The sequence below is a fragment of the Prunus persica genome, chromosome G6 (assembly GCF_000346465.2).
Source record: "Prunus persica cultivar Lovell chromosome G6, Prunus_persica_NCBIv2, whole genome shotgun sequence".
Classification (NCBI taxonomy): Eukaryota; Viridiplantae; Streptophyta; class Magnoliopsida; order Rosales; family Rosaceae; genus Prunus; species Prunus persica.
In genome coordinates, this window is record NC_034014.1 from 5059121 (window position 1) to 5072566 (window position 13446).

A 13446-nucleotide genomic window follows, 5' to 3' on the forward strand; every position below is an offset into this window, starting at 1 on the left:
AAAGTTTAATAAAAGCGATACTGGGGATGTGGGGAATGGAGCACATAACATCAAGTGCATGATTTGATGCTTTGAACTACAAATTATTTGCAAATCCGGGAAATTTTGGTTATATTTTATAAATTGTGTGGATTGAAAAAACATCTGCATCAATCAATCCTATCCTGAAATAATAATAGAAAAGAATTCCTAATAAATCAAATCAAGATTAACCTGGTCGGCAAAGTGGATTGAAAGAAACCCTCATTATGCAAGAAGTAGTTTCAAATTAAAAATTGAAGACTTTTAATCATTGTTTTCCGCATAGGTAAGCAAACTCCAATCTCAAGCCTATAATATATTCTACTTCCAATTGATTCCAATATGACTGCCGCTGGAAGTCCCACAATGACAACCAATGAGGTAATGCCATCTATAATATAATATTATACATGCGGATCTAATTCTAATCCCATAAGATTTCTAAGGGCATATTGGTCCATTCGCATTGAATGAATAACATGGTTTACAGCAGGAAAAGAAAAAGAGTAGACACCATGTTTATAATATTCACAGTAAAATTTTGAATTGATGAAGGCCAAGTTGACCTTCAGATGATATTATCTATTGATAAGCGAAATGGAAAATTACAAGAATTGCATTGGCATTAATGCTAAATTTAACTAATGGAACATTACATTAAAAAAAAAACATCTGCACAACCACCACCACCTTCAATTTCCCTATATCTTCTTCTTCAACCACCCAAAACATACAGAACGAAAAAACAAAAAGATCAGGAAACACCAACAACTACTTTGGGTTTCAAAAGAATTCTGTCAGCAATCTCTCTTCTTATTCAGTCAACCATTTACAGGGGCCAGCCTCCCCTAGCAGGGAAAGTACCGTGGCCGAGAGCAACAGACTGATATTACATAAACTTTCTTCAACTTGTGCTTCTTGTCATACTTTTTACATCATTAACAAAGATACAAAAAAAGAAGAAAAAAAATCAGACATCTAGACATACCCCCTCTAAAAACCAATAAATCTATTTTTGTTCAACATGTGACCTCCTTTTTCGAGCTCTATTTCAGACGAGAAGGCAAGTCTCGGGCTGTTTGAGCTGTTGTTTGGCTTGCTGCTGGGACCAGTATGCATGGGCTGTTAGGACCCTGTCCAAGAGCTCTTGGGGGACAGGCTCTCCCCTCCTTTGTTGAGGAGATATTCTTGCCGTGTGTACGAGTGTTTTCCACTTATCCTATACACCCCAAGAAGAAAACACCATCAACAACCAAACCCACATCACATGCCTCACTTTTTAAGCCCACAAACAGAAAACACAAAAGGCAATATAGCAGCAAAAGTTATGTAGATAAGGCAATATAGCAGCAAAAGTTATGTAGATAAGGCAATGGTGGGCACTTGGTATTGTGAAACATGTTGAAGGGTTAGATTTAGAAGAAGCGTGTAAGGTTAGAATATAAGAGATTCCTTGAGACAGTTGTATATAACAAATAAAGTTACGCAGACCAACAAAGCTATAAAGACTGTCTAATCATTAGCCTCTGTTACAAGCAACCAATTTGACAGACAGATCAAACTAAGTACGCTTGTGGGCCTTAGCCATAAAAAGGGCTTTCAAATGAGGAAACAAGCAAACAATTACATGAAAGTAAAACATCCTGTGAAATTCAAATTTGAAAAACTTTACCACCACTAGTTCTACAGGGATTCAATTAGGTAACAAATAAAACAATAAACCCAATTGCACTTGATTTATCATTGCCAAATAGACTCCTTACCTTCAAATCCACATATGTTCGATGCTTAGCATTATCAAAAGCTCGTAGCTTAACATCACGCCACCTGTAAATAACAAAAACTATTAAAAACTCCACATTGCAGTAAAGGGGCAGTTTCCTCACCCACAAGGCAAGGCAGATGGGCCTGATAAAAGTAGGGTTTAACTGAGCAAGTCATGGTGGACCAAATAAAACTTTCGAAAATGCTAAATCAAAAGTTATGCTCATGGATCATTAAAGTACCTTCCAGTGCCAAGTTTCTCAACCGCTTGGACAAGTGCTTCCACTTCAGCAACAGAGAATGGTCGACGGATTCGGCGCTGCCCAATATCAAACCGCTTTGATTTCCTGTGCCCAGGAACCACAGCTAGTGCCTCTACACTCATATCTGGCACAGCAACCAGGGCTTTAGAATCTGTTGTGCTTTTCTCAGCAGACATATCAGTTGGAGAGGGTGCTGAATCATGATCACTTTCAATGAAGTTCCCTAAACTGGCCGTATGAGGCTCAGGTGAGGCTTCACTGGTAGGACCGGATGGATACCTGGTGCAAAATCATTATGAGCTCAATGGAAATCAACTTTCGAGTCTTGCTCTGAAAGCCAACCAAGGAGATTGAGTTGGCATCACAACTATATCAGACTAACATGCATAATCCAGTTCTTACATTATTAAATCTTCAATGAAAGCATTCTACGACTCACAAAATTTTTAAAAATAAAAGAAAAAGGAGCATGGAAGAGAAGAAGCATCACCATACATAATCAACTATAATGCATTACCTTGTTAAAGGCTGAAGTACATCGCAAGGAAGCATACAGGGAGAATCCCCAGAACATAAAGGTGGAGGGTTTTGGGAAGAGTTAGGCTCCAAGGTAAATCCCAAGGAATCTAGCTGGTTATCTTGAGAAATTCCTGTCTGCAGTAAAGTTTTATTGTCGTCTCTCACTTTCTTTCCCTGAAGAAGTACACCAACGCATAATCCACCTCCAAGTACTGCTGTCACTGCGTCCATAACCGTCTTCTGCAGAGCAATCACACATCATCAGAATTCAAACTAAGACCGTGTGAAAGGTGAGTAAGACGGACTGTTTCAGGTAAATTGCAACAGCTTGCTTTGAGGAAGACAAAATATGAACGCTCATGTATATGCATACTCATTTACACCAATACAGTATACTTCATAGCTGGAAATGAGGGGAAAGCACAATCAAAAGAAGTCTCAAAGTACCTTCAATGAACCAACAGTTGCAGTGTCCGGGATCTCTATGAATAGCTCGGGCACCCTAAAAGACTTGATCCTGAGCTTCACTGAGTAAAAGGAACCTCTTGGAATGTTAGACACCAATCAAGTAAAAATTGTACATATTAATCACTCTGTCAAAGTTTCTCATACCGTGAGAACTCCTTGATTGGAATGAAGAGTGTTGACCCGCTAGCGAAGAAGATTTCATAGCAGCTGCATAATTTTTTCAAACTGCTTAGTTAAAAACTGAAGTGCATGCATCTCAAAACACTTGAGATGATCAAATTCAGATTGAATAGCATTTGGTTTGGAAAATGACCTCCTTGCATCTTTGAACACGAAGCATCTCCAGTGATTCCCTTACCACGCGAGTCAAAGAAGCCCTCTCTACTAATACCTTCATCAATATTCAGAACTGCACTACGGTCGAAAAGCTTCCTCTTCTTAAAAGGAATATTCATTTGAGATCTTTGACGTTTGTAACAATTCTTCCTATTGTGGTAATTTGGTTTCTGATCCCTATCTGAAGATTCCACAAAGAAAAATGCAATTAGAAAACAGATCACCATAATTATGCAGCATTGCTAATAAAACTTTACATGAAGCTCGAGAAACTCACACATTCTTTTAGTACAAGGCAGCCACTTACAAGAATTAGAATGTATATCATCCTTCAACTTCGGAGCCACTTTCCAATATTTCGAGGCCAATATTTTCCTTATTCTTCGGTCTCCAATACGCGATGGCGCTGGCCTTGAATACTTTATTGAGGTAACAGGGTGAGTACACCCAGAGGAGTTTTCGTCATCATCTCTACTAACTACTTTTACATCATCCCGGCTAGTGGGGAAAGATCTCTGAGGAATATGGTCTACATACATAGGCACCTTGGTACTACTATCTGAACTAACTAGTGCAGGAGGTTCCCCTTCCCAGACCACTGGGTCCTCTAAACCGCACATATCAGGCCCCGTACCAATTAGCACCTTCGCACTCTTATTGGTCTCATCTTTTATTAATGTTTTAACTTCACCCCCTAACTTAAATTCACCAGCCTCCCTGCAGCCAGAAGAGCCTGCTTCTATTTTGCTAGTAAAACTTCCCGTCTCATTCTTGCATTTTCCACTCACCAACATATCAGAAGCAAACCTCTCCGAGCAATTGGAAGTTGTCATAACAGAACTTTCATTCTGATGAACAGGAGACTCCTTGGAGCACGAACTTTGATTCGGACCTTGTGAGATATGATCAGATACAGGGATTCTCCTATCACAGCTGCCTTGATCGCAAGGTTCCACTTTCAATGGTTTGTCACCATCCAGACAATTTTCCTTCGTACCTGCACACTGATCTTTTGACGTATGACTGGAAGCCGGAGAACTCTCTCCCTCGAGCAATAACTTGCCAGCTATGGTGGCCAACAAGTCAAAGGCGCCCATTGAATTGTCATCAACTCTCTTTCTAATTGCACCTCTCCTCTGGAAATCATTATGAAAATTAAAGATTTGGATCATAAACATAAAATGCAAATCACAAAGAGTCGCTGGATATATATACCCTTGCTGATCTGGTAGCTCGAGGAGTGGCAGGCACCTGATAGCCATTAAATCCGTAGTCCAACCTCTTCTGCAACACCATATCTCAAAAATCATACCACGATGATTACATAAACCACAAAGAACGAGGAACAATTCCTTTCAACAAATATACACTTCACCGGCTGCCAACTCTCAGAATCCAAGAATAAGAACTCCTGACAACAGATGAACGCAAGCAATTGTTGGATCACAGAAAATAAACTCAGATAATTGACTAAGTCATCCAACATTTAGTGAGAAACACAAGTTCCCAAATATTCCTCATAACACACTTTGCACAGGAAATATAAACCCATCAATCACCAAATTGTTTATCGACGAAGGCAGCAAAAGAATCCAGGGAGATAACAGAAACATTATTAGCTAAAAGCCATTGCATTTAGTTTCAAAGAAACCACAATTGGTCAACAAAAACTCCCAAAACATACAATGAAATATCAGTCATAAATTCATGCCAGTAACTCCCATCAGATCCACATGATCTGACTACAAGGACATTAACATAGCAGCCCGGGAAAGAACAAGGCACCCGACCCACGTCGCACCCAACCAAAAACTAACGGAAAAATAGAGACTTGATAACATGAAAGACCTTCTCCACAGTTTCTGCAAATTCGGACAGAGTAGCATAATTTTCCATTTTTGACGGAGTGAAACAGAAGCGGGAAAAAGGAAAAATAAAAATAAAAAAAATAAAAAAGGGCCTTAAACCACAGCAAAACCTTATATCAAAAACCCAAGATATAGATCTGAAAAAAAACTTCCGGCCATCAAAAAGGAAAATTGGGACCAACTGAGGCGATTTGATTCTCATGGAACTATCCAAAAACTTGAAAATCAAGAGGTCTTAAACCCTCAGCCAAGATCGACCTTGCCGAACATATAATTCAGATTGTGTGTCTGCAACAGACAAAAATAAACAGAGAAACTTCATTTCTCGAAGTTTTGACAGAATTTAAGATTTTTTGAACCAAAATTACGATGGAAATAATGAATTACCACCAGAACATCCAGATCGAATCCATTAAACCCAAACTTCGGAAACAAAACAGATCATCCATGACAATCATTGAAAAAAAATCAACCCAGGTTTTTTTTAAAGACCCAATTGATTGCTCAGAATTTACGAGCGGAAAAACCCATAATTTGGAGCATAAAAGGCTTTTCGGTTGAATTACACGTGAAAAAAACCCGAACAATTCTCTCCCCTTTCCCGCACTTTCTCATCAACCAAACGTACTGTTCAGGAAAGGCTCATCGAAACCGTAAAACCCACATCACATAAACGGAAGCTTTTGCAATTTTCACGAAACAAAACCATGAAAATACAACATGCTCACCTCTGCACAACGATTTTTCGCTAAAAGTTCAAAGCTTTACACCGAGAAATCAAATTCTGGAGAACTTTCAGGCGAATGCAAGATCGGTAATTGTCGGAGAATTCAAACAAGAATATGGAATTTATCTTTCTATCACCACATCCACACTTTTTCCTCTCCCATTTCTCTCTATCCCATATTTTCCCGGAATTTATTTTGAAAAAATTCTTTTGCTTCAAACAAAACCCATTTTCTCTCTCAGAAAACAAAAACCAAAAACTCGTCTTTCTCTCTCCCTCTGATCGCCAAAACCCTCTGAAAACCACCAACCATTGCTTAAACCCCCGGCTCTTATACCATTGACTCCGCTTACCGAACCTATCGGTAATTCCTGTGGGCTTACCGGCTATAGTAGGTGTGTGGAAACCACTAAAAGGACCGGTTCTTCGCGTTTGGGTAACCCACTTTCCAAGCGCCTAGTGATCGTGACACGTGGAGGGCTCTGGGATTATGTGGCTACTTGTGGTCCGCCTGATCGAGAAAAACGTTGAGTCACGAAGACAACGAGTCTATGTTTTATATTTTTTTTGTGGGTTATAATTTTGGTAGGCAGTCCGGGAAAAAATATTTGGTTGCCATATATATGGGGTAATTTTTGGTCATCTCACATGAAAATTGAACAAATGGTGTTTGGTTACCAAGAAACAAGATACCAAATGGTATTAACAATTTACATGATTCTTCTTCTCTCTTTTTTCAAATGGGTTAACTACTTCCCAACTTGGGAATATTAACATTAATTGTGTGAAAAGTGTAATTTCTTAAGTGAGCATTGTGGGAGATGAATGAAATCATTCAATTAAAACCTAACTTCAGTATCGAAAGGATTTTTGCAAGTATCGCACAAGTCGTTGGTCTTTAGAAATGTTTTGTTTGATAGTAGGATTTTAGAAAGAGGTTCAATTTCTCAACATCAAACATATTTTGCTAGTTGTCAATTGCTTGTGTAACAATAGATTGGTTCGATTGCGATTGCAAATTCTTGATTAGTTTGAAACTAGTATAGGCATTCTGGATCATCATAATGAAAACAAATCCATCCAAAATAAACACAATTTTATGATAAAATGAATCGTGATCGATGAAGTATTCTCAATATTTATTAAATGTGATATGGAATTAACTATCCTTTAGCACAATGAATTCACTTTAAATCCTATGAAAATAGGTTATTAATAAATGTAGTACCAAACAAATCACGTGCAATTTGTGAGAGTGAATTTGTTCAAAGTGGATTACATAATGACTAAGATATTCTCTGAATGTGTCGAGCATTGGATCACTTTACAGTGTAACGAAAAAAAAAATCTAAGCTCTTTCAAAATTGTGAGAGATAAATACCACCAGATTAAGAGCAAGTCGACGATAACAAAGAAGTATTATTATTTATTATTTTATGGTAGCTAAAGTGAAAACATGATTTCATTAGGCCAAAATTATAAGAAAGAAAATAAGAACCAATTTAAACTGTGAAAAATTGAGATAAATAAAACATGAATATTTACCACCACAAGTCATTCTTGGCCGTACTTACGAAAAGTAGCTGACTGTAAAAGGGAGAAGAAAAGAAGAAGAAGAGAAAAAAGGTAGAATCAAGCAGTTACCCAGTTACGTATCAAACTTAAAAAATATTCACGCGGGGTAGACCGTAGACAAGTAATAGAGATCTAGTCGTCCAGGACACCTCCCATTATTTTATGCCTTGCTTCCTTCTCTCTCTCTCTCCTCAGCGTCACCCTCAGATCTAAAAATAGTACTTTTTTCTAACACGGATCCGATCGTCCCGACGGGGACAAACTCGTCATTTCAGACGTACGTCAATTGTTAAGTTTACCTTAAAACATTTTGTTGTATTCGTCCCAGCAGTTATCCCGATAAGCATGTTGCGCACCTTTTCCAGCGTTGCTCAAATTTAAATAAATAAATAAAACGGAAGAAAAATAAATATTTATTTTATGTAATGTTTTGCTTTTTGTTTTTGGATTTAAGCGGGGGAGTGACGTAAGATGGAGATCGGAATCCGACGTGGCGAAAAGGGAGGTCCCAATTCGTCGCTTTTTGGTGAGTGTTGTTATCTCTATCAGTAGAGGAGAAGGACGACAAGGAGCATGAGCATAGGCAAATAAATTTTAAAATTTTCGAACCTGGTGGGGCCCGCGGGTGGGATGTGACTGGGAGGAATCTCCGTTAGAGATAACGGGAGGACGCGAGTGGTGGTGGAGAGCCGAAATAGCAAACGCCGTTTAATTCGGGGATAAAGGAGTGGTGGTGGTGGGCCCCACTGCCACGTGTTTTTAATTTTTGATAAAAAGCAGTGAGAAAGTTGGGGGGTCGGGGGGAGAGTTTGAAGAAGTTTGACGATTGAGAAAGAGGTCGTTGTGGAGTGGACACGTGTCGGGCGAGAAGAGCGGTTTGCCAGGCTTGCTTGTAAGGGAACGTGGGGCTTATCGCTACACGTGGCGATGAGGGAGTGGCTGTCACTAACTCGAAGAGAGGAACAGGGGCTTCTATTTCCTCGCTCTTTGTTTAGAAAGTGGTAGTTACGCACGCTAGGTGAAGAGAAGAGAGTTTGGTTGCAAACTAATGCTTCAAATCTTGCAGCTTTTTTCTTCCTTTTTAAACAGTTTATAAAGCAATGGCTCCAAACTCATTTCTCAAAATCTTAACTATACTTTTTCTTTTCTTTTTTTAACCCACAAAAAAAAAATTTCATGTCCCGAATATTGCACTATTATCTTATTCTTATTTCTCGTCTCATGCAACCTATCATGTGAGAATATAAATAGGAAGAGTAGATGGTAAATTTGGTCATATTAGTCTTTGTGTCTCCGTAATAAATGACATCATAGATCCAAAATTTACTACATTTAAAAATAAAAAAAAAAGTGAGCTTTTAAAAGTGTTTTGGAAAGTCTTGGTGGATGAATTAAGTAATATAATTTTGTTTTTCATATTGTAACAAGTGGTGATAAACTATGTTGATGGAAGGAGCATTTTGTTGTGATAAAGAAAGACCCATCGACATTAGAATGCAACAAATCAAATGTTGCTCCCATCCTTTCCTCGCAAAACTTGCCCTCCTCCCCTCCCCTAACACCCCGACCCCTACCCTTCCTTATCCGGCCAGCCTCCTTCGCTGCAATCTATTTTTCCCCTCCCTTGTCTTCTTTTGCCCCTTATCCTCTCAAGGTTATGGCAATGAAATATGGCGGGGCCATGGTCCAATAATTTATTTATTTTTTGTATATTTAAATTTGAAATTTTTTTAAAAAAGGGTGATGATGGTTGATTGAGGATAAAGCTAGCAAACGTGATAAGTTTGTGAGCAAGAAGGTTCGAAAACCCTTCCAACCATAAAAATTAGTTTGGACTACAAATAGGTTCAAAATAAGAAAACATTGGAGAGGTCATGCAAAGCAAGAAGCTTTACCTTCTAGCTGGCGGGAATGAATATGGTCCTTCCTTTTGTATAATTTTGTACATTGCCTTGTGTAGTTGTGTGGATATAGTCCCAATTACAAAAGACAAATTGAGTTGTTTTTTAAATATATATATATATGGTCATGAAGTCCAATTCAAGTGGCATGGAGATAGAGTGGATAAACAAAACGATATGGATATGTAAAATACAGATTACTCGATCTCATAGATACATATAGAATTTTGTAGAATCTTAAGCAGCTGAAATTCTTAATTCGTACGTTCAAAGAATACTAATTGATGTTTATTGAATAATCTAGGGAAACAGCTTTTTTTTTTTTTTTTGGTTGTGTGACTAATCTGCTGAATGAGGGATTATCAAGACATGTTTTTCACCTATAATTAATGTAGATTTTACTGAATGATGATGACGTTTGGCTGGATGTTATGTCAACTACTCTATAATCCCACCAAATTTGTATGCAATTAATAATTAATGAAATAAACAGAAAAAGAAAAAAAAAAAAGAAGTTGACATCTCAGATTTCCGTCTAAATTTGGTGATATTTCTAATCGTAAGTTATGAACAAAGGAATAAATTTATTGATGGTCAATTGAAACAAAACTATAAACCCCTCATAATTACAAAGAAAATATTTTGACTTGAATTCTAACACACTTAAACCGAACGCTAAACCCTATTACCCGACTAAGTAATGACGTAATTAATGTTTTAATTAAAAGTATTTATGTTTGTCTTTTTCTTTTTCCTGTAGATCTGTTAGAAGAAGAAAGAAAGTACATGTTAATCCAGCTTTTCTGCCCTGACCCTGAGAGTCCGAGTCACATGAGGGGGTGGTGTAAAAGGCACATGACCAGTGAGATGGGTGGGTTTGGCAGCTAGCTAAGCTGCCTGGCCCATGCACGAGAGAGAGAGAGAGAGAGAGAGATAAAATAAAAATGCAGCCCCAAGAAAGCTGGAAAAAGTGCAGCAAAATGTATAAAATCTGTGGACAGCAAATACATGTATGTATGTGATTCCATCGAACCAGAAGAAAACTAAGCGTGGGGAGATCTGTCTATCTGTCTGCAGCAGCTACAACTTGCAAGAGAATTAACAGAACCAAACCCAACTCATACACAGCAATCTAATCTCATCTATACATGTATGGCATTGGCATATAATTATAATTTGGTAGGCCTTTTATTTTAAAAAAAAATGCCAACATTGTTCTCAGCCTTGTTCAACTGCTGCCAGCTGATATTTTGATTGGATATTGGATTTCCCAATATTGGGACCACAACTTGGTTGTCGGTTTTATGCCAATGACTTTATTCTTCTTTTTTTTTTTTTTTGGTTTGGTGTGTCAATGTCTTCAAAAATTTTAGTTATAGGGTTGAGTATAACGGTGCTAGTAATTTTTTTTTTTTTTGGGTTGGTATTTGGTTACATCGCATAACCTTGAGTATAATGCTAGAGGGTTAATATTTCCTGATCGGGAAATGCTAAAGAGATCATATTTATAAACTACATTTTTTATAGAGGTAAAATTTATATTCTCTAGTTTTATTAGAGATGTGTATATAAGGTGATCTATAAATGTGGTCTCCCTAGCATTACTCTTTCTGATTACTTTAACAGTACAAAATGTTACAGTTACGTATTACTTAGTACTTTGTTATGATAATTAATGTAGTAAGTGATGTTAGTTGATGTGAAGATCGATTATAGTGTCCATATTTATCAATGATTGTTAATTAGTTATACATACATAAGCGACTAATACTAACATTTGTTTTCTTGTAAATAATGTTAAGAAAAACAGTCAAGAGCTCTCATCATCAATATTTTATGGAAACAGAAAAACAGAGAAAGAAAAAGGAAAAGAAAAGTCTTGTTTATATTTGTCTTTTTAAACCTAAAGTTTGGAGGAAGTTAAATTGTAGTTCACGTAACATGAAGATTTCTTGACGTAAAAGGGACAAACAGATCTCATTCATTGAGGTGTGGTTGTGGCAGTTGAGAAAACTCTTTGCTGCTTTTCTGTTCCGTGGAGCCTTTCAACACAGACTTATTCGTCAAGAAATTAAAACAGCCAGTAGAGAAATTAAAACGTATATAAATAAAATAAATAAATAATAAAATTAATATATATGTGGCAGCAGATGCTTATTCGTCAACAGTAAATCACAAGAATATCATAAAGAACAAACTAAACCACTTTTTAAAGATCAATGCATTGGGTTCGGTTCACACGTTACTTATAAACTGTTGACTTCATTTTGGTTTTTTTGGCACAACAAGTTGTTGTTGTGAGACTTGAATGACAATTATGGCATGATAAACTTCTGATAAAATTGATATATATAGTCATTATTTAAAGGCGATAGTTTTTTTAATTTTATTTTCAGTGGAAAGGGAATCAATTTCGAGATTTATTGTGAGAAAAAATACCACTAGATTAATAGTTAATTGGTCAGCCACGACATGTTTTACCGTTCAACGTTCATTTTGTTCTCTCATAAAAATCGAACTCATTAATTTGTTAATATTTTGTAGAAAAATTACTAATTTTTAGCATGATGATGTGATATGAGTTATAACCGTTGTTTTCTTGTTAAGCAGTCGACGGCGTAGACCAAAAAACCAAAAGAAGTAAAAAGGAAAATGAGTTAGCCAAAGACAACAACATGGACAAAATGGCAAGAGAGATATTAATAAGCAAATCTAGTTTAGGACCATTCTTAGCCTTTAAAATAGTGTAGGAGTTAATTACCAATTCCTACCAAGCAAGCATGGCATAATTGACTATGATAAGTCGTTGACCAATGACTCATCCAATCCAAGCGAGGGAGAATGGCAGTTTCAAACTTTCTTTTTCCTAAAATAATCCCCAATAATTATTCCCACCGACTCACATTCAAAATGAAAATGGAGAACATATTCGGATTTACCCTTTGGTTTTCAACAGAATACACTACCCAACCCATTAAAGGCAAGGATCATTTGCTGTGGAGCTAGAACAAGAACCAAGTTGCTTATAGAATTTTAACCAAAGTAAGGGTGGGTGACCTTAAATTATTTCTTTAAAACTTACTTTCGAAATATAGCGTTACCTTCACTACCCGCATGCGTGTGAACGCTTAAAATTATTCTTTAATGCTAGTCTAATAGTGAAATTCTAAAGAAATTTATTATTATATGACAATAACACCACGTGATATGTTGATGTGAATATTAAATTACTAACGTTATAATACATGCTTGTGATATGTTTATGGATCAGAGAGTGCAGTAATAGTAAATGGAAAATGTTAACACACAATTTATAATTTGGAGGAAATAATGAAATTAATAGAAACCCTGAAAACCCAAAATATAAGTTATTTTAGGCAGCTAGGCGTGGGCTCATTATAACTGCAGCTTGAAAAGATGTTTTGTTGGGATATTCTACTGGATATATATTATAAGCACAGCAAGCAAAAGTAAAGTAAATTGTTTTCCAGGAAGAATCTGGTAGGGTATATCCGGAGTAAAGGAAAGAAATCAGTCTTCTCCAAATACCATTTGAAGTTTTAAATAGAAAGAGCGGAAAAGCTTGTTAATCATGAAGCCGTCAAAGTTGTTAAATTAGGGAATCTTTCTTCACCCGGGGCCCATAATGATAGTGACACTACAGGTAACTCAGGGCCTTTGATTTGAAGTGGAGGTGGATATTGGGCCCAAGCAGCTGCCATTGCAATATTGGATTTGCACAAGCTTTTAAGGCATTTTGAATCCAAAAACGCAGGTCATGGATGACAACAGGGCGGTTCGGGACCGAATTTGGTAACTACCTCCGTCGCCATGGTAACTATTTTACTTAAATTAATTTCCTTAATAAAATGACTAAAAATTTATAATTTAATGCGTGTAAAGTGCGATAACACATAGAAATTCTAAAGGCCAAAGCCCGTGGGGCTAGCGGGGATCGAAAAAAATTGTCATCCCTAGATTTGGTAAGTTATATAGAGAGAGGT

The 13446-nt window shown here is 37.0% G+C and overlaps 1 protein-coding gene across 2 annotated transcripts; it reads right to left on the bottom strand.

Annotated features, from left to right (window-relative positions):
* On the bottom strand, positions 563-6271 carry LOC18775186 (telomere repeat-binding protein 5). 2 transcript variants are annotated; one of them, XM_007208649.2, is made up of 10 exons: positions 5968-6271; positions 4587-4782; positions 3679-4507; positions 3349-3552; positions 3180-3242; positions 3015-3094; positions 2566-2807; positions 2028-2327; positions 1785-1848; positions 563-1240 (listed from the first exon to the last, which is right to left on the bottom strand). In XM_007208649.2, exons 2-10 carry the CDS (start codon positions 4665-4667, stop codon positions 1073-1075), a joined length of 2031 nt encoding a protein of 676 aa, XP_007208711.1. In that variant the 5' UTR covers positions 4668-4782; positions 5968-6271; the 3' UTR covers positions 563-1072. The 2 variants fall into 2 exon arrangements, with proteins under 2 accessions (XP_007208711.1, XP_020420705.1); XM_020565116.1 differs by having other exon boundaries at positions 3649-4507.